The 20,959-nt window shown below is 44.4% G+C and overlaps 1 protein-coding gene across 2 annotated transcripts in view; it reads left to right on the forward strand.

Moving 5' to 3' along the window:
- The window catches only part of GAN (gigaxonin), a 46,240-nt gene extending 25,523 nt beyond the window's left edge, over positions 1-20,717 (forward strand). The window contains exons 2-11 of one of the 2 annotated variants that reach the window (XM_086350043.1): positions 718-832; positions 2,841-3,191; positions 4,640-4,857; positions 5,072-5,193; positions 8,183-8,295; positions 9,123-9,272; positions 10,144-10,280; positions 10,543-10,671; positions 17,948-18,057; positions 18,170-20,717. In XM_086350043.1, the coding sequence (XP_086206169.1) occupies positions 718-832; positions 2,841-3,191; positions 4,640-4,857; positions 5,072-5,193; positions 8,183-8,295; positions 9,123-9,272; positions 10,144-10,280; positions 10,543-10,671; positions 17,948-18,057; positions 18,170-18,351 (1,627 nt within the window). In that variant the 3' untranslated portion in view covers positions 18,352-20,717. The remainder of the gene's footprint in view (positions 1-717; positions 833-2,840; positions 3,192-4,639; positions 4,858-5,071; positions 5,194-8,182; positions 8,296-9,122; positions 9,273-10,143; positions 10,281-10,542; positions 10,672-17,947; positions 18,058-18,169) is intronic. The other variant, XM_086350045.1, reaches the window with a different exon arrangement.
- Positions 20,718-20,959: the final 242 nt, after the last annotated feature.

Raw genomic sequence — 20,959 nt, forward strand, 5'->3', positions numbered from 1 at the left:
TCAGCATATTACAAAAGGAGACATGCACAAGAATGCCTCGCAGTACTGTTCACAGTACGCCAAACCCGGAGCCACAGCCCAGGGGCCCATCCACTGGAAAGGGGGCTATTACACAGCCAAAAAAAAGCGTGATACTCAGCAAGATGAATGACTCAGCAATATAATAGTAAATGAAAACGGCCCCAGAAGATTACAGACAGCATGAAACACTTTTATAAAATCGAAAACTTTAAACGGAAAACTTGAATACAGGATTTGGTTTAATAGTTACTTCAGATGAGGAAGGAGGGGAATGAACCGATGGGGAGGATGATTTGGTTAGAAGCAGGTTATTGTTGAGCTCCTAGCTTTTGTTTTGTGTGGTGGATGTGTGGGGTCCTTGTTACATCATTGAAAATAGCTGGATAATTAAATAGGGAAAAATAAGCCTAAAGGGCCTGGGTTCCCCAGGTGAAATAGAGACCCTTACTCACACGCCCTCAGTGCTTTGGTTGTCTGTTTCACTTGTCTTTTAAGAGGAAGCACTGAACCCTTGAACAAGTACTTTGCAGTTGAAAGTCATAGAACATATGTTGCTCCAAAGTTAATAAGCCAAATGTTCTAGATGGGATTCATATATCGATAAGTATCATATACTTTGTAGAGTATTTAGTGCATAAATATTTCTAGCTATTTCTGTTCTTTCATAGAAATTTTACATTTTTTTCCCTTTCTTAGGACAAAGTTAAACTATAATCCTCCAAAAGATGATGGATCAACCTATAAGATTGAACTTGAAGGGATATCGGTAATGGTTATGAGAGAGATCCTGGATTACATCTTCAGTGGGCAGGTATGCTGAGACCCAGAGGAAGGAGGACTGAGTAGACCCTCAGGCTCAGGGTGAGGCCGAGCAGCCCCGTCCCCTCCATCTTCCGTCACTGCGGGCTTGACTTGCATCTCCTGCCACACGCGGCACCCGAGCGCTTTCTTCCGGGGTCTGCCCTTGAAAGCAGGCTGATTTACCCAGATCCAGGCTTTGTTTCTCCCGTCCTGAGCACCACCTTCCAGTCTGAGACGTGTACATGTGGGATGCCCCCTCACTGCTGGTGTTTAAACCTCCATTCCAGTCTTGCCCTGGACCCACACCCTCAGGGAACTCGTTCTGTCTCCATGGCATGGACCCGGGAGCCTCAGTGGGCGGTGGGGATTATTCTCTAGAGGTAAAGACTTCAAGACTCAGGTGACGGGCGCCTGCGTTGTTCTCAGTGCCTCGGTCCTGTCCCCCTCATTCTTTCCTGCTCTCTCTGTACCCTTTACTCTCTGTACCCACTTACATTTCTGGGAATTTCATGAAACCCAAGGAAGGAAGTGGTCAGTGGCTAGGGATCCTTTACTTTTCTTTGCCCTCCTCTGTCCCCCCGTACCCCGCTATTCATGTGGTTTAAAGGGTAGCATGAAGACTTAACGATCTGGGTTTGAATTAGGAGGATGCTGATGTACTTTGTGCCTGGTTATGCGAGAGTGCGTTTTCTCTCTGCTCCTCTTGAGGGCGCGTGTCCTGCTCTCTCTCTCTCTCCTTCCTTCTCATTCTTCTGATTTTCCATCTGTAAAGGCTCTGTCTCCTGCATAAGTATTCTGAGTACGCTCCTTACTTTTCTCTCAGCGTTCATTCTGTCCAGAATCACACTCGGTGACCATCATCCTCTTTGAAGCTTTCTGTTTCATTTCACAATGTTACCACTTTCTTGTTTCTCTAAACACTAGGTGGTGAGTGTGTGGAAGTAAGGTTATGTATATGATTATTTAAAATAAATGCACTCAAATCAGTTTGGGGACAGCCCTTAAAATACTGGCGATGCTCTGAGGCATCAAAAAACCAGACATAGGACCCAACTCTTAGCTAGCTTGTAAAATCAATTCAGCGACAGTTATGACAGGTTAGAAGCCAGTTAGAGCGTATTCATGTTCAGGCTTGCATTTGAAACTTGGAGATCTTACTTACCTGTGGTGCCAAACATGTGCATCTCAAATCGTGGTAAAATGTTTCTTGCTGCACTTCGCTGTGAGATCCCTCCTCCACGTTTCCTTGTGGAGGATAAGCACCCATGCCGTAGGCGAGTGTGGGCCGTTTGTGATCATGGCAGTATTTTAGGGGCCTGTGTCTTTATGTTGCCTCGCCATGGCATAGAAAAACTGAAGGGGGTAGAGGAGGAAGCATCAATCAGACAATGAAGAAGATTAAGGAAAAGCAAATGTTCGCAGTGGAACTTTGGGGGGATTTATTCCAGAAGGTAGCTTTGAGAGCAAATGGTATCCTTCGCACCGAGTACGGTGCTTGGTGTCCCGAAGGCAGCGCCTCAGGCAACGTGGCTCTCCCTCTCTTCAGGGGCACATGGTATCTTTCGAATACCGTGTGGAAAGAGGAGGGATCCTAATTTATTTGGAGGCAAGATTTTCATTAGTTGAAGAGCTCGCATTTATAGAAATCCCTTTCCGTTTACCATAGAATTGCAGAACTTGCGACTTCCTGATAAGCATTTCAGTCATTTAAGGTTTTCCTCCGAGTTAAGCATGAGCACCGTGGACAGTTCACTCAGAAGGGCTGTGGTGGCTCATGTGGGTAAAGCGAGGGAAAAACTGGGAGAAGCTGACCAGCCACGCACGGTCTGTGTCGTCCCCAGGTACCTTGGGGCCCTCTGTCTGCTCTTGAAAGCAAAGTTGAACCGAGTGAAATCTGCCAATCCTCAGTCGCCTTTGACCTGCAAAAGTGGAGCTCCCGTGGTTTGGCCTGCTAGATTAGTGGTGTGGGTTCTAGATGTACACGCCCAGATACAAACTGTCCGCGACGGTCCTTCCAGATCCGGCTGAACGAGGACACCATCCAGGACGTGGTGCAGGCGGCGGACCTGCTGCTGCTGACGGACCTCAAGGCGCTGTGCTGCGAGTTCCTGGAGGGCTGCATCGCCGCCGAGAACTGCATCGGCATCCGCGACTTCGCGCTGCACTACTGCCTGCACCACGTGCATTACCTGGCCACCGAGTACCTGGAGACCCACTTCCGGGACGTCAGCAGCACCGAGGAGTTCCTCGAGCTGAGTCCGCAGAAGCTGAAGGAGGTGATCTCTCTCGAGAAGTTAAACGTCGGCAACGAAAAATATGTGTTTGAAGCGGTCATCCGATGGATAGCGCACGATACGGAAATAAGAAAGGTACCTTATAGCATGCTCTGACTTGGACATTCCACTTATTCGTATGTGTCTGTTCTTCACCCCAGTTCTACATGTTTTATCTTTCTCCTCCAACTTGAAAAACTTAGAGTTGTGATCTAAACCATGACCTGTTATACATCTTCCCATAGGCTCTCTAAAGCAGTTGGTTTTTTTCAGATCCGTCTACCAGAGTGAGTGTAATTCATCATATAGCAATGAAAATATTAACACTTAAAAGTGACTTGACATCCTTCAAATGTTGTTTTTAATGGGAAATGTGTTAGAGGATATCAGGTTTGAGGTCATTAGGGAGGGTGCTTTAGCCTTTACATCACAGGGCTTTGAATCTCATGTGTATATCCTAGAGGCTAGCTCCAAAATAAATATATTACATTACAGACAGGCTTTCAAAATGCATAAGTGCGTTTTTAATTGTTCTTAGTAATCCTTGATTTACATGTTAACGATCAGCTTGTAATTTTTTAATTCTGTAGGCCCATAAGCTGTGTCCACTGGGAAACCGCACTCCTAGCCTCGGCTCAGGTGGCACAGTTAGTGTTGTTTTCCACGTTGGTGGTGGGGCAGCTTAGGAAAGAGGAGAGAAGAGTTTCCAACTTGACAGCACCACTGAAGCAGCTTCTCTGTGCCCCTCTTCTTGCCTTAAAGTGATGAGGGTGTCAAAGGTGGAGTGGCTGCCGGGAAAGAAAAGGCAGTTCCTCATTCTTTGGTTAATCCCAGCTTGACGCTGTAAGGACTGCTGGCCTTTACTACTCAGGGTATAGACAAGTGGACCTTAAAATGACGGTTCCAAAGCCCAGAAAAACTAGTCGCCTTAACATATGTACAGTGCTGTAGTCATTTGGTTCAAATTTAATGATTGAGTATGAAAAGCATGTAATTTATATTATACATGTTAGATCATTTTTAGTAGTAATTCCTGAAGAAATGATTACACAGTTGTCACGATTTTTGTCTTTGGAACTTGGGCTTTTTCAGATTTTTCTTATAATTTTGATGTTGGTACATTTTCATTATCTAGTTGACATATTGTGTCAAGCTCTTTCTGTAACCAATATTTGTATAAATGGGGTATAACTCATAGCACATCCAAGTTAGTGAGATAAAGCAAATCATAGCGGGGTTCTTGTAGGTTTTCCTGTTGCCGTGGGAACCCTGTAGGGTGTAATGGAAGCTTCTTGAAACTTTGCAGTGACCCAGCAAAGTGATGCTGAAGTGATGCTATTTTAAGTTAAACTTTTGTTTATCGAGGCCAGAGGAAGTAGAAAGGAAAGGGGCCGCCTCACACATTCAAGCAGCACTGGCCCTTACTCCTTGCCTGTTGATCATCTGACTCATCAACACTTGTAGTTTTCTATGAGTCGGAAAATGTCCCTTCTAAATGCACACTCTCCCTTTCTCCTCCCCGTGCTTTCCACCCTACTCTGCAGGTCCACATGAAGGATGTCATGTCAGCGCTGTGGGTTTCAGGGTTGGACTCGAGCTACTTACGGGAGCAGATGCTCAATGAGCCGTTGGTCCGCGAGATCGTCAAGGAGTGCAGCAACATCCCCCTCAGCCAGCCACAGCAGGGGGAGGCCATGCTGGCCAGCTTCAAGCCCCGCGGCTACTCGGAGTGCATCGTGACCGTGGGTGGAGAGGAGAGAGTGTAAGCATGGCCGTGAGCTGTGGTCTAAGTAAGGGAAGAGAGATTTCCAGGTGCACAAGAACTCAGGACAGTTCTCAGTATCTAAAGCCTAAATAGCAATCGATCTTTTTTTTTTAATGTTTGAAACATTCTTGAGAGCAGTAAAACTCGCCATGGTTTTTCTAAGCAGAATATAAACATATTAACTGCTAACTGATCATCTGCCTCCCCTTAGTTCGCGGAAGCCAACGGCAGCGATGCGATGTATGTGCCCCCTTTACGACCCCAATCGGCAGCTGTGGATCGAACTGGCCCCTCTAAGCATGCCCAGAATCAACCACGGGGTCCTCTCAGCAGGTACCGTGCCCTCATCTGCTTCACTTAAACACAAGATCAAGGGAGACGTGATTTCAGTGCTGTGCAGGATGACGCAGAACCCCTTAAAGATATTGCCTCTCTATGGGGACATGTTCAGCGTGGCTCTAGCTTTCAAGACTGTGGTAAGAAGAGTGTCTTCTGACCAGTCCTTACTGTTCCCAAGTCTTAAATATGTAGCTGTTTTTACGATGTCAGTAGCGGAGCATTTTTATTGGATGGCTTAACTGCTGGAAGAGCAGAGCTGAGTGACCCTTACCACCCACTGCCCGGGTGATCACATCTGAGATGCAGATTTCCTTGAGCCATGCTAGTGCCCCATCTTGGAGAGCCCGGCAGGGTAGAGTTACAGCATGTAACACACACCCAAAGTAAGAGTGTCGTGTAAGAGCAGGCATTTCATAGGAGACTTGAGAAAATATTACTTAAATTAGTTCTGGCTTGAAGTTACTTTACTACAGAAAGTATGTTTTAGTTTGGAGCCTTATTGGAAGTTCTCACTACCTTGCTGGCTTCATCCCGCAGGTGCCGTTTCACTTCGTTCCAACTATTGTCCGCAGTCTTCCTGGAACTCTTCTTTCGTAGTCTCTGTTTGCCCACTAACATTACGATAACATTTTTAAGCTCTTCCACACTGTACTGTACTGTAGGCATGGCTAAAGCTGTGGACTGAAAATGAAACTGTAGGTTCTACGATTATCGATGTTTTCATCAACGGTAGTCAGCTGAATGGAGTGGTGTAGGCAACAGAATGTGGGTCTGATTTCTTGTTCTTTTTCTCAGACTTACCTTCCTTAAATTTTCCCCCCATAATGTGTATAGTTGTTCATAATTTTCGCACATGCACACCTACCACAAAGGTTCCTGTATCATTAACTTTCAGGTTTCCTAGAGGGGTGGTTGTTTCAGAAACTTGAAGCAGTGAGGAGAGGAATTGTTTCCAATCATGTTGACCAAAGTTGTGAAATGATTGAGTAGTTCCTATGTGTCCAGCCTATTCCATGTTTCTTCTTTTCTTGCCTTTTTTTCAAAAAAACTTGACCGACTTTTTTTGTCATTCAGTTTTTTCCCTCTCTACCAGATTAGAGGTTATATTCTATGTCTCTGTCCCTTTGAAAGTTACATCAGCATCCTCATCCTGTATTGTTAACAAAATCTAGAGTTCATCAGTACATTTATACTCTATTTTTCATGTTCCACAGTTTTACAGTATTAAAATACGTGGTTAGTTACAAATAAATATTTACATGTATATGTGTTTTGTTAATGTATGTTATATACACACCTATAGGTAGTATTCATTTAGATTTATCCACATATTTACCAACTTCTTTGTTTTTTCCCTCTTACTCCTCAAACTTGCCATCTGGGATCATTTTCCTTCTCTCTGAAGTTCATCCTTCTGAACTTAACATGGGTCTAATGACGGCAAAGTCCAAGATTTGTCTAAAGATATCATTATTTTGCCTTCATCCTTAAAGGATGTTTTTACTGGGTATAGAATTTTAGGTTGGCCTCTATTATTGTTCAGCACACTGAAGATATTTTTCTTCTGACCTCTGTTATTCCTAGTTGTTAAGTCAGTTGTCAGATATAAAACTCTGTCTTTTCTCTGGACTGTATTTAAGTTTTCTTTTTTTTTCTTTTTTCCCTGTCATTTCAGTATTAGGTGAACATTTTATTTAAAATTTTACCATATTTGGGGATTGTTGGGCATCTTGACTCTGAAGGTTGGCCTTTCATCAAATCTGGAAAATTTTTATTTATGTCTTCAAATGTTGTCCTTGCTTATTCTCCTCTGTCCCTCTGCTTTTGGAAGTCAGATTAAGCATGGCTAGACCTTCTTACTCCATCCCCTGCCTTCTGCCTTCTTTTTGTTTTCTTTGGGATGAATCTGCCATTGAACCCATCCATTGAATATTTTATTCAATCTATTTCATCTTTTTTTTCCCTCTAGAATTTCTTTTTTTCAAACCTGCTGTGTCCATCCCTTCGTATAGAGCTATCTTTAAATAACATAGTGAGCATTTTTGTTTTATCATCTCTTTTATTACTCTAATATTTGAAATTTGCAGTCTTTTTCTAGATTACTTCCTATTGTCTGTTTCTACTGTTTCATCTTCATAGAGTCTAGTTCCTTTGTATACCTGAGTATCTTGGCTGGGTGCTGATCATTTTATTAAAAATTATTTGTAGGAAAACTTTAATGATTTAAAATCTTAGAATATTAGATTCTAAAACTTAGATAAAGGTACTGTCTTACATAGAAGTTTTGCATTTGTTTCTGCCAGTTGCCTAAAAACACTAATTTGTAATTACTGTAAATCAAATTCAAATTTTGAGATTTCCTAGATAAGTAAGGATATTTAAATTTGGCTTCTCATTCTGGTTGGCCTTCCTCCTGAGGGTTAGAACTTCAAAGAAGCTTTCCTGCCAGAAACTACACTCTCTGTGGGCCTGGGATTTAGATTTCTGTTTTCTTCATGCCCTCAAAGCCATTAAGAGAAAGCTTGCGTTTTTCCCACATTGCTAATACCCTCAGAGCAAAATGGTTTCCATGCATGGTAACCTCTCCAGCCTACATTTCCCTTCAGTTTTACCAGTGTCCCTTTGGCTGTTTCTTCTTTAAGAAAACTATTTTATTTTAAAATATGGGCTGGGGAATGGAACAGACAAACTGAAATAACTTAAGAGTCATTTGATGACTGGATGGGTGTCAGTTTCCCTTTTAAGCCACAGAGAAGTGGGAATCTGCTCAGAGATTCTGAGTGAAGTGAAATGGTCAGAGTGACTGACAGATTAACTGTGTCATCAAGGATTGAGTGAAGTGTGACAAACATCTCGAATCCCTTGTCATCAAAAAGGTGCCTCCACGTACTCTCTCTGCCCTCACGGCATTTGCATTTGCTTGGGAATGGGTATTGAAAACTTACGCTTCAACTTTCTTGTGTGTCTCCTTTGATTTTTTCAGAAGGGTTTTTGTTTGTATTTGGAGGCCAAGATGAAAACAAGCAGACCCTGAGCTCAGGAGAAAAGTATGACCCAGATGCAAATATGTGGACCGCTTTGCCACCGATGAACGAGGTAAATAAAGCGTTGCTTTTTTTGTTTGATGTTTCTTTTTACCCCCATTAGCGCTTTCGTTTGCTTCTGCCTTTGAGTGAAATGACAGAGACAGCGGCCCCACCAAGACCCCTGCCTGGCATGCCTGTGCCCTCCACCCCACCTCCTGGGAACACACTTGCTTCAGTCCCTTTGCCAGGTACCCGCGGGGCACGCTGCCCGCCTCCTTCTTAGCAAGGCCTCCCCCCGGCCCTGAGCTCCCTTTTTGCCTCCCTTGCTTTCTTTCTGTTCATACCACATCGCCCCTCCTCACACACTAGGCCTTTCTAAATTGTTCGCTCAGACTTTTGGATGGCAGGGCTTCTGTCTGCGTGGTCAGTGCTGTGAGTGGGTGAGTGTCACACTGCGGGCAGCCTTCGTGCAGGCCCGTACGCACCACCCCACCACGACCACCGGCAGGCCTGTTGCTGGGGCTCTTACACAATTTCACACGTCAGCTGGGAGCCACTGCTACCCATGCTGAACAAAAATCATTTTATGGAACCAGGCGGTAATCGTTCTTCTTCTTGTCATGAGCTGACTTGAGCGAAAGGTAAGGATTTTACCTGTGAATCCACCTCGTGTGAAATCCCTTGTTCCGGGAAATTCCTGGACTTGGGTTCTCTGTCTCTTGTGATAGAAGAGTGAGCTTCTGGGGAAAGCAGAACTGTTTGAGAGACACAGTTCTGAGTCTTGTATTTCTTTGCAGGAATGTAATGAAAACCTGTCATTTGTATTAAATATATGATTATCAGCTTTCAGTATGAGAGTTGGCCTTTTGTCTACAAAGCTCTTTCATATTTTTTCAGGCAAGACATAATTTTGGAATTGTGGAGATAGATGGCATGCTGTACGTTCTAGGAGGAGAAGATGGAGAAAAAGAGCTAATTTCCATGGAATGTTACGATATTTATTCTAAAACCTGGACAAAGCAACCTGATCTGACCATGGTTAGAAAGGTGAGAGCCACCTCGTGATGAGACTCACACGCGGGCTTTGAAAGGTACTGTGTCTTCACTGCCACGGTGCCTTTTAACGTGGTTGATAGTGTTAAAGCGCTAACATTACGCAAGTGTGCCTTTGCTGGCAGCTCCTTGCCTTCACCGTTGCCAGTCACATGCCAAGCTGGGGAGCTGCGTGAGAGAGTTCACGGGGGCGCTGGGCTCTGGGCAGCGCTCTTGTGCCTGCGGCCCACACCTGCTCCGTGACGGCACTAACCTAGGCAGGAACCAGATCTCCCAAACCTGTTTTCTTAATCGTCATGCACACTTGGGCGGAAGCATTAATCCATTGATCCAGAGGTAAAGAACTGCCATTGGTCCTGAGAAGAATGAAAACTAAGGGCTCCATTACCTGTTCAGGACTTGGTCTGTATTTCTGTTCCCTGGTGGAGACGGGCATTTCATCATCAGGCCAGAGCCTTTTTAGTGCCCTGGGCATTTCACACCTAGGTACTGGGACTCACTGGTAATATGATCACTCACTGTGTGTGCCCTTCCAGCTGACTTAATTTGGGGCGAGAGTTGAGTGACATCTTGCTCTGTGGACTCGGCGTCTTGGACTCTTCACATAGTGGTGAGAGAAGAGAGCTTGGAAAGCTCCTTTAAAAGCAAGGCTGTGTGCTTATCTCACTTAGTGGAGCAGTGTCAGGTGGAGCTGATCCTTCCCTCAGGACAGTATATGTATTACCCATGCTTGTCCCATTTTTGAAAGCCAGCCTCCGTCAGACCCTTTTCCAAACATCTCCCAGGGTTCCAGCCAAGCTGGTGTTGACTCAGCCAACTTTTAATGATAAATGTCGCCTCCCCCACTGTTGCTTCCTCCTTCCAGATTGGCTGCTATGCAGCTATGAAGAAGAAAATCTATGCCATGGGCGGAGGATCCTACGGGAAGCTCTTCGAGTCTGTGGAGTGCTATGACCCCCGGACCCAGCAGTGGACCGCCATCTGTCCCCTGAAAGAGAGGAGGTGAGAGAGCGGGGCGGGCTGGAGAGCCCCCTTCGCCCGGCTCTCGCTTCTCCCTGCTTCTAAACGGACCTTTTATTTGACTTGCCATTTGGTTCATATAACGCTAGATGAATAATCCACACTCTGAAAAAGGAAGACTCATGTATTTGTGAAACACTGAATGTCACAGAGCTAAGACAAGCAAAAGAAGAATTAGGGAGTCGAGTCCTGAGATACATCGATGAACCCAGTGCTCAGTGTGTGTGCGTGGTGTGCCTTTCAGGTTTGGCGCGGTGGCCTGTGGAGTTGCCATGGAACTGTACGTGTTCGGGGGTGTCAGAAGTCGCGAGGACATCCAGGGGGGCGAGATGGTGACTTGCAAGTCGGAGTTCTACCACGATGAGTTTAAAAGGTACATGTGGACGGCTTCGTGTGGCTTCTGCAGCGCTCTCTCTGTGCTTTCAAAGGCATGTCTTAGCTTCATTTAGTTTTGCTTTCAAATTGTTCCACTGAACTTACCTATTTATGTCTAATGCATACCAGATGTTTATTTAGTGACTTCAGAAGTCTTGGTAACTCATAGGAAAGCCAGAGAAAAATGTTTCTCAAGTGCAGAGCAGACCTTGATGCTTTTGATAGCTTTTAGGAGAAAGTTTAAACTCCTTAACTTAGCAGATATGGCCTTTTGTGATATGACTTATGTGTACTCTTTCTGCTACGGTTCAACCCAGGTGCTTCACCTGAGTCCCGCTGGGTGGTATCTTCCCTCCAAAGCGTGGTATCATTGTCTCAGCTCTGTGCTTTCATACTTTTCCTTTTGCCTAAAACTTCCCTTCTCACATTTATCCAGTTAATTTGGCTTCTTCAAATCTCAGCTTAATGATCACCGCCAAGAGAAGGCCTTCTCATGTCTCCCGATCTGAGTTGGACTCCTCAGTCTGTGGTCCCATGCCTGTCTCTTGGATTGTGACTGTGAACTGAAGCTCCTTTGGGGCGAGTTCCAGCTCAGCTTTGGGTCCTAGCTTCTGACCTCACCCTGGCTTGTATCAGACACTCAATAAACGTGGTATTGGAGATTCTTGAATCATCTGATGGGCTGCCATACATGTGAGGTGGAGTTGCAGCATCGGTCCAATCCCCCTCACTTTGCTCCTCTCACCTGTTTTATTATAACCACCCAACAGCGTTTTTCTTGCAGTAATATGTTCACATCCTACAGGGAAATTGCTGTGCTCAAGTTAATCTTGTGATAGCATTTCGATCGTGTTGCCAGAAGGGGGTGCCAGAATATAATGTTTAATTTCACAGTATTTTAGGGTAAACAATGCACAGGTGCCAAGATTTTAGAAATATGTATGTTATCTATTAATGTATTTTAATTTTATGATGTTTGCATAGCCTATTTTTTTTTTCCCCTTCAGTTACTAGGGGCAGACAATCTTAGGAAAATTCACTAGACAAAGTGTGAGAGCAATTTGAGAATGCTTGCTACTATGGTTGGGACAGGGGAAGAATTTCAAAGACTTTTCTACACCTCTCTTCCATAATGTGTTACTGTGAGGGCTGACTGTTCACACTACAAAGTAGTATATGAATTTCCTTCCCAAATGAATCTCAAAACAGTTGCCCAAGTTCATTAACAAGCAGGGGTCAGTACACTTGGTTTCTGATAAAATATTGATATAAGCCTTACTCATAATGACTGAACTACTGTTTGGACAGTGTGAGCTAGAGAGCTGTATCTCACTTGCTGGAATAATCAGGGTTGCTTATGGTTTTACCATTTCCTGTTCTGTTTTGATTGTAGAGGACTTGAAGATGGCTGTGAAGTTGTCAATCTCCCTTGATATGCTATCATCATTAGAACCTTTAGATTTCTCTCAGGTTGTCTCCTGTTTATGGAATATTAAGTAATAAGAGTATTGGGCTTCCCAGATGGCTCAGATGGTAAAGTGTCTGCCAGCAATGCGGGGCACATGGGTTCGATCCCTGGGTCAGGAAGATCCCCTGGAGAAGGAAATGGCAACCCACTCCAGTACTCTTGCCTGGAAAATTCCATGGATGGAGGGGCCTGGGTAGGCTCCAGTCCATGGGGTCGCAAAGAGTTGGACATGATTGAGCGACTTCACTTTCACTTTTCACTTTCAATAAGAGTATTACTTGCTTTCGTTCATAATTGTTAAACATGACTATTACTTTCTTCGTTGCTATTTAAAGTACTTCCCAATAAAATTCACTTCTCTAGTTTGCTTATATTCAAGTTCTCCAGTGTTTGTTCACAAATAGAATGAAGAAAGCTTGATTTCTGTTGTCAGTATATAGGACTCTTGTCTAGATAAAGCTAAACATAAACACACGATACTAAGTGCCATATATTACCTCACTTAACACATTTAATCTTCAAAACAGCCCTCTGAGATACAGGTACTCTTTCATTCCTGTCTTGCATATGAGGAAATCAAAACACAGAGAGGTTGAGTCATGTGCCCCAAAACACACAGACAGCATGTGGCAGAGCTGGCATTTGAACTCGGGCGTCCTGGCCTCAGAGACCACCAGTTCAAATACCACACAATAGTGCCTTCAAAACTTAGTCTTTCCCATGAAAACCTATAGAAGGGGGAAAACATCTGTGAGTAGTTTCTCTCTTTAAAGCTCAGATGTTTCCAAGTGTGTGGTATTTGCATACTTTGGAAGCTGCTGCCAAATGAACAACCTGCCTTAGATTGAAGACTATTTATTGTTTTTAAGTAATCTCTTGTCTTTCCTGTCTTTGTTCCCTATTTTTAGGTTAAAAGTTTCCTGGAAAAATGCCACATCTTACTATTTTCTGTGTTTCTGACTAAAAGCAAAACTGTTTGAAGGAAAGCAAAAAATTTTTTAAAAATTGCCTTTATTTATACCAAGTCACAGTAACAACTTCATATATCCAGAAAGACGAGTGTGTCTCTCTCTGTTCTTTGCACTCCTGCTTCTAGTACTGTACTAGACTAGTACTGTCATCCTCCCAGTGGTCTATATGTCTTTTAAAGTCATCTTTGATTCTCTCTTATGCTTCACATCTCATGAGTTGCCAAATCGTATTTTTTTTTAAACTCTATAGTGTTTTTTGCACATACCCACCTTTATTTCTCTGCCACAGCTCCAGTGAGTTCCCTGTCATGCGTGCGGTGTCCTTAGCCTTCTAACCAGTCTCTCAGATACATTTCACCTACTTGTGCTTCTGAAAGATGAATCTGCCTTTGGTCATTTCATTCAGATGGAGATTATTCCTAGTTACCCCCTGCTTGCCAAGTAAAGACATGAGGATTTAGCCGCCTCCTCGGGGCCCTCTGTGATCTGAGGTTGAGAAAAACGTCCGCCTTTCCACTTCTTCCTTTGCCGTGCTCTGGAGTGCCGCTCGCTTCTTACAGCCATCCGTGTCTTGTTGCCTCTGAGCATTTGCTCAGCCCACGTGCCCTCCCCTTCTCCTTTTTAATAGATAAATCAGTTAACTCTTCTCTGAAGTCAAGACCTGTCGGCTTCATCTTTTGATGAACATGTACTTGGATAGACATCTCTGACCACTGGCCACATCCGCATATGGTTCTCTGACCTGCGGATCAGGGACCATTACGGGAGCAAGGGTTAAGTGGAAGTCACCAGAACGTTCCTCCCCTGCCAAGGTAGAGAACCAGGGGCAGCACTGCATTCTGAGGAACATGCAAACCTCAGTGCCACCATCAAAGACTCGCAAGTACAGGGATGGTGCCCCACACATCCCCACTTAATTCACTTAGGATAAGTAGAAAAGTCAGCTGCAGTGTGGAAAATAGCTGTCAGCGTTCCATAAACTTAACAGGTGGTTAGGTGGTCACCGACCTAATGATTAACTAGTAGGAGTTAACTGGAGGAGTTAACTGCTAACCTGTGAGAGGAGACTCCGATGAAAGCAGAAATAGTCAAGAAAGAAGTGCAGCTGCAGCCTTTAGGACCGAGGGAAAGAGTCCCAGGAAGGAACAAACTTGGAAGTTTGCTCCAGACCCTGCAGGGCTGGGATTCACCTCTGTAGAGCAGGGGTGATGTGGCCCAGGATACAGCAGAGCCCTTGGGCGCCGGGGCCAGAGCTGGTGTGCAGGAAGCTGCTTGCTGGCCAGCAGAGCACCTCCCCGCAGGTGAGCACCTCCGGGGCCCCTGCACGCTGGAGACAGCAGAGCAGACCACCGATACCAGGGAAGAAGCCCTTTCCTCTCCCAGCCTTGCAGTCCCTCCAGCGCCCTCTGTTGACAAAGTTTAGCATTGTACTTACCTTCTCAAAGAGCCTGCTGCACATCAGAGTTCATTTTCTCCATTGTGTGATCTGTTTCATTGGTTTCTCCTGTCTTATTTCCTTCCTTTTACTTACTCTGGGTTTATTTTGTTTTTCCTTTTCTACCTTCTTCAGGTAGCATATTAGATTTTTAAAATTTCTCTGCCACAGTCCCCTATCTTTCCATCATAAGCCTATTTTCCTTTTTCACTTACTGAGCATCATTGTGCTAGCTGTGTCCACATCCCTGCCTGGTAGATAATCCCATCATCTGAGTCATCAGAGTTGGCGTCTGTTAATTGTTTAGTCCCCTGAGAAGGGGCTCTCATTTATCTGGCTCTTTTGCTGTCTGGATTACGTCTGGGCTTTGTGAGCAGGACACTATTGAGGACCTGAGGTATCTTCTGGCACTCCAGAGAGGTGCTCCCAGCGTTCTGTAGCCAGTGGGCGTGCTCAGACTTGCTGAGCCTCAGGTGCAAGCATTCATGGGTCCAGTGCCTGTAAGACACGAGGTCAGTGATGGCCCGATTTCACTTTGCAGGGATAGCTCTTAGTTTTTCCCTTTCCCTATTTATTAGAGGCAGCTCAGAGGCAGGGGCCAAGCTGTATTCCCAGTCCCACAAACTGCTTGATACCAATTAGCTTTCAGATATTAGAGGAATCGGATCTTCGCTTTATAGCAGCTTGGCCTCTGAGTTGTTCCATGATCTTGGACAACATTCTGCTTCTACATTTCTTGGAATTCAAAATAGGGAATGTACCACTCTGTAACAGTCTGGGGAGAATGTGCATTGGGAAAAAAGAAAGCGCTGCTCTTAGTGAAATAATTGTACGTGCTCCGGTAGTGAGTGGAGGCCTGGACATTGGTGGTGCTAAAGGGCTTACATACATTTCCTCTAACTGAGGTCTGCTCTGACCTGGCTATGCTTTTAGCTATGAAAGGGAATTGGTCAAATTTACTTAAGTGAACATTATTATATAGCAGAGTCTAGTTTGTTTTGTTTTAAAGCAAAAAAAAACACCAAAAACCTTTTATTTGGGAATAATTTTAGACCTGTAGGAAAGTAGCAAAAATAGAGTTCCCATAAGCCGTTCACCCAGCTTCTCCTACTGTTAACATCTTACATGCTGTAGCATTCACTTTGGTACAGTATTAAGTAAACTACAGACTTTATTCGACTTTATTTCACCAGTTCATCCACTAATACCTTTTACCCAAACTGCAGCTGACTTTTCTACTTACTCTAAGTGAATTAAGTGGGGGTGCGTGGGGCACCACCCTTGTACTGGGGAGTCTTTGAAGGTTATCGGATGGTTTTTTACGAGGATGTCTCCACCTGGGTTTGTCTGATGATGCCTTGTGACGAGGCTGAGGTTGTGCGTTTGAGGTGGGGATCCCTCATCAGTGCTTCTGGGCCCTTCTCTGCCTGGTGTCAGGGGGAGAGACACTTTGTCCCATTACTGGTGATGCTAATCTTGATGACATGGCTAAGGTGCCATCTGTGGGGTTTCCCCCACTGTAAAGTCACTGCTTCTCCCTTTGTAATTCATGAGTATCTTGGAAGAGGTAATCTGAGAATATGCGAATATACTGCTTCTCCTTAAATCCTCACCACCAATGGAGCGTCCTCGATGGGCCGGCCTCCCGGGAGTTAGGGCCATGGTGTGTGCCTCCTGGGGATTCTTCTGCTTCCCTCATTCCTTCTCCCTATGTCAGCTGGAGTTCTGTAAAGAACAGCTGTCCCTTCTCCCTATTTCTTTTTAATGGATTCGGCCGTTTATTTATATCAGTATGGACTCACGGATATTCATCTTACTCTCTGAGTTACCTGGCCAGGACTGTTGTTTACTGCGTTGCTCCAGCTGGTCCAGCTGTGGCCGTCAGGAGCTGCATGTTGGCTGTGTCCTCTGACACACCTCATCCTTTCTGCAGCGCTTCCTCCGTGGCAGCACAAGATGGTCCAGGCTCATCTTGTGTTTTCTGTCTCAGCTGTGGAATCAGACACTTCTTCATGGAGCCCTGGCTCCTTTTCATGGTTATTGAATTGATTTTCAACAGAAGAGCCAAGGCAATTCAGCGGGGAGAGAAATGTATTTTTAGCAAATGATGCTGGAAAAACTAGCTATCTATATGCCTAGATATAGGGATAAAAAGGACTTGACTCTTATACCTTACACTATATACCAAAGATAACTTGAAATGTATTATCATAAGACCTAAATGTTAACACTAGAACAATAACATTTCCAGAAATTTTAATTTAAAAAACTTTTCAACTTTGGAATAGGCAAATATTTTCTAGAAGGACATAGAAAGTGTGAACTATAAAAAGAAAAAAAAATGATAAACTGGAATTCACCAAAATTAAAAAACCACTGTTCTCAAAAGCCCCCATTAAGGTAATGAAAAGACAGTCTACATGCTGGGGAAAAGGATCTGTGATACACATATCCAAAAAAGGACTTGTAACTGTAAAATAAAAAAGAATCTTAAAATTCAGTAAGACAGAAAACCCAGTTTGAAAAATGAACAGATCTTTGAGCAGACATTTCACCAAAGTAGATACACAAAGTATCCAGTAAGCACACACAGAGATGCTCAGCATCATTAAAGTAAAAAAAAAGACCAACAGTACCAAGAGCTGGCAGAAATGCCCAGCAGCTGGAATTTTCACATGTTGCTCATTGACATGCAAAAGGACACAACACCCTGGAAAACAGTGCGCCTTTTCTTATCAAAGGAAATACACCTTTAACCATATAAACAAGCAACTCCATAGCATAAGCACACAAAAGAGCTTTGCCCTCTAATGTTCAAAATAGCCAGACACTGGATAGTTAGTTAATCCCACAGTCCTGTCGGACTTGCGATTCCATGGACTGCAGCCTGTCCTGCTCCTCTGTCCATGGAATTTTCCAGGCAAGAATACTGGAGTGGGTTGCCATTTCCTTCTCCAGGCGATCTTCCCAACCCAGGGATCAAACCCAGGTCTCCCACATTGCCGGTAGACGCTTTACCAGCTGAACCACAAGGGAAGGCTGACACTAGAGGCTGCCCCAGTGCAACACTAGAGGCTGCCCCAGTGCTACACCAGTGTAGGGCAGTCCTACTTAAAATAACAAGAAATGAGATAATGAAGCCACAGCATGGGTGATCTCAGGAACACTGTGCTGAGGGACGGGAGCACACTGAACAGTGCAGTCTCTGATTCAGTCCACGCCACCTTCCGGAACAGACAGGCTTCAATCTTCAGTGACAGGAGGGAGATGAGCGTTTCCCCAAGAGGGGGTGTGGGGGTCGTGCCTCCTCCTGTTGGCGCCCCGAGTTTTGTCATCTCAGCCGGCCCGGATGTCACGGGCCATCTTCTTAGCCTCCTTCATCCTGTCCCTCTGTTTTCAGGTGGATCTATCTTAATGACCAGAATCTGTGCATCCCGGCCAGTTCCTCTTTCGTGTACGGAGCCGTCCCCATAGGCGCCAGTATCTACGTCATCGGAGATCTCGATACAGGTCAGCATGTTAAGGGTGATCTCGCGGGAGCCGTTTCCCGGGGTGGGGGCGGTCAGGGGCCCGGGGCCCCCAGGCACCGTATGTCACCTCTGCTTGTTCTCCTGGGGCGCAGGCACCAACTACGACTACGTGCGCGAGTTCAAAAGGAGCACGGGAACCTGGCAGCACACCAAGCCCCTGCTGCCCTCCGACCTGCGCCGCACGGGCTGCGCGGCCCTGCGCATCGCCAACTGCAAGCTGTTCCGCCTGCAGCTGCAGCAGGGCCTCTTCCGCATCCGCGTGCACTCGCCGTGACGCGCGGCCGCGGGACGCGCAGCTGCTGACCTCGCGCCGGCCTCCGTGCGGTAACGCGGGTGGTTTTCTAACGCTTTGAAGCCTGGGCTTCAGCTCTTGTTCCGGAGAAAACGTAAACTGCTGGAAAAAAAAACTACCGAGCGGGGGGAATCCGTTTCTCCCGTAGGTGTGTCCCTAGACCAACCGGGGCTAGTCAGTGTCCGAAGAAAAGGGAAGTGGGAATCCTATCGTGTAAAATATGGAAGTTAAAGCCCTAAGGTGCATTTTCCCCGAGGGGATCTCCTGTCTGACTGACCGGTGTGTTCAAGTACCTGGCTTTGGTTGGGGGGAAAAAAAAATCCGTATATGCAAATCAACATATCCAAACATACCGGAATTGCTTTTCCACTGCACTTGGAAGGAGATATTATGCCTAACTCTGCCCAACCATTAAGGGTTTGTGCCTAAAAATGTTAGTTTGGACTCAATGCCAGTTAGTCTCCATTTAACTACTAGTTCTCCATCCTAAGAATCTTTTTTGAACTAAATTATGATGAATCAAAAAACTAAGATAAAATTTCTCTTGTATGACATTCTATCTTAGTAATCTAAAGGGTCAGTAAATTAAGGAGTCAGGTGGCAGCCCTCCTGTGACTTTAAAGGAAGTTCTAACTTCTGTGTGATTTCAGATGAAGATGCGGCAAGCTGTCATGTCTGGGGTTGAGAAGGATCTCCTGCAGTGCCATTCTTCCTTTTCAACTAAGCAGAACCATTTTATAAATCTGAGGACATTAGTAAGTAGGAGATTTTATAAAAGAAGGACCCGAGTCGGACAAATAATAAAGGTCTGCTATGACCAAAAAAGAAAAAAAAAAAAAAAAGGTCCAGAGAAAACATATAGGGATCAAAAATTTACAAAAAAAAAAAAAAAAAAACCTGCCTGAAAGCACACAGTCTTGTTTACTACTGTCTAGGGTTTGAAAATGTCTTAGAATGCGAATCCATGGTAAGAATCAAGCCTTTGTAGCAGAATTTTCTCAATGCCGTTCACTAGTACGAGTTTCTGACAAATTACATAACAAGTAAAGTTTGGCTGGTAGAATAAACTACCTCAACTTAATTTCATTCTGTTCATAGTAGAGCAAATTAATCCTTTCCTCCTTCCCTCTCTCTCCATGTCAACCCACATTGACCCCACTTCCCGTGGGGGGAAAAAGTCTAGTCATTCGTGGCACTTAACCTTGTAAGATACTTTGTTTTCCGTTTGAATTATGCCACTTTCATGTGAAACCAGGGACTTCAAAGTGACTTTATCATTTGAAATTTATGCAATATCAGGTTTCTAATCAATATAGAGGTCTTTATTTCTAATTGTTTTCTACAGCTTTTTTTTCCCCTCCCTCTTAGTATGTGGCTCTAAGAAGCAGCATTTAGTCTTAGAGATTAACGAACGTATCCTTTGGTTATAAATTTGAGAATAGGAACTTCTTCTGGAAACTTCTGCCTAGAATGTTCGTATGCTTTTCACATGCGTATGAAACATCACTTGCGTTCCTCCACCCAGGGGCAGTAGAAGGGGCACCTGTGGGCAGTTTTTTTTCTTCTACTTGTTAGAAGTCAATCCAGTGCTAGAAAAGGTCGCTGAGCAGCCTTGCTGTGGGGATTCTGAAGAACGCTGTGTGCACGTTCGCTCTCCATCCTGGCAGAAGACGCGGGTCACAGAGGCACGGGGTTTCCATCTCCTCTATCAGAGGCAGGAGGCCACTCACGTAGCAGATCTGACCCCTAAGTCAAAGCCAGCCTCTGTGCTTCGTGCCGTGTACCAGTCAGCTGTTGTCTGCACGCTTTCCCCAGGATGTCTTGGATGTCTTTTAATCAAGGCAAACTACATGGCCACTACAAAGAAAGAAAACTTTCTTTGTACAACTAGATGTTAATTTTATGGGAAATAAACTGCCGAAAGAGTGGGTTTTCTTTGGTAAAATGCCCCGTACAGAACAGAACCTTAGCCTTCAGAAGCCACCACTGAGGTACACTAAGTGGTAACCGATGTCCTGTTAAAGCTGTGACAGTCAGCAATTTTCTTTTCTTTAATTTCTGAAGTTTAAAGTTCTTTCCAGGCTACGCCAGGCCTCTCCAAGGAGACAGTTCATTGTTCAGGAGTGAATGAGTCCCTGTTGCAATATATCAGTGCCTGCATGACTTGGTCAATTCATTTTATAAAAGTTTTATTATTATTTAGTTCGTTGACACTGTAGCTGCAAAAGTTAGGTAATGTTTTCTAAAAGTAAATTTGCCACATAATATGGGATGCAATAACCAACAAAAGCTGCTAAGTGCCAAACTTATTTTATTATATATAAATATAAAAATATCACATTGAAGTTTCGAGATGTATTTAATTTTATTATGTTCCAAAATGAATCATGACTTTCTTGTAAATCACGGTTACATCAGTATTGTGAAGTAAATTTGAACTCATTTCATGCAGGTTTGTGTTTTAACCATCCACTTATGCCTTGAAACATCCTTTCTTGGTAAATTTTTGATATTTCTTTTAACAGAAGGCACTTTTACCAGGTGTATGTTGAAATTAGCGGCTAAAGATAGATCTTAAAATTTTAAATAC

The sequence above is a fragment of the Bos grunniens genome, chromosome 18, assembly GCF_055505025.1.
Source record: "Bos grunniens cultivar Pamir isolate PY7600 chromosome 18, Bosgru_T2T1.0, whole genome shotgun sequence".
Lineage (NCBI taxonomy): Eukaryota > Metazoa > Chordata > Mammalia > Artiodactyla > Bovidae > Bos > Bos grunniens.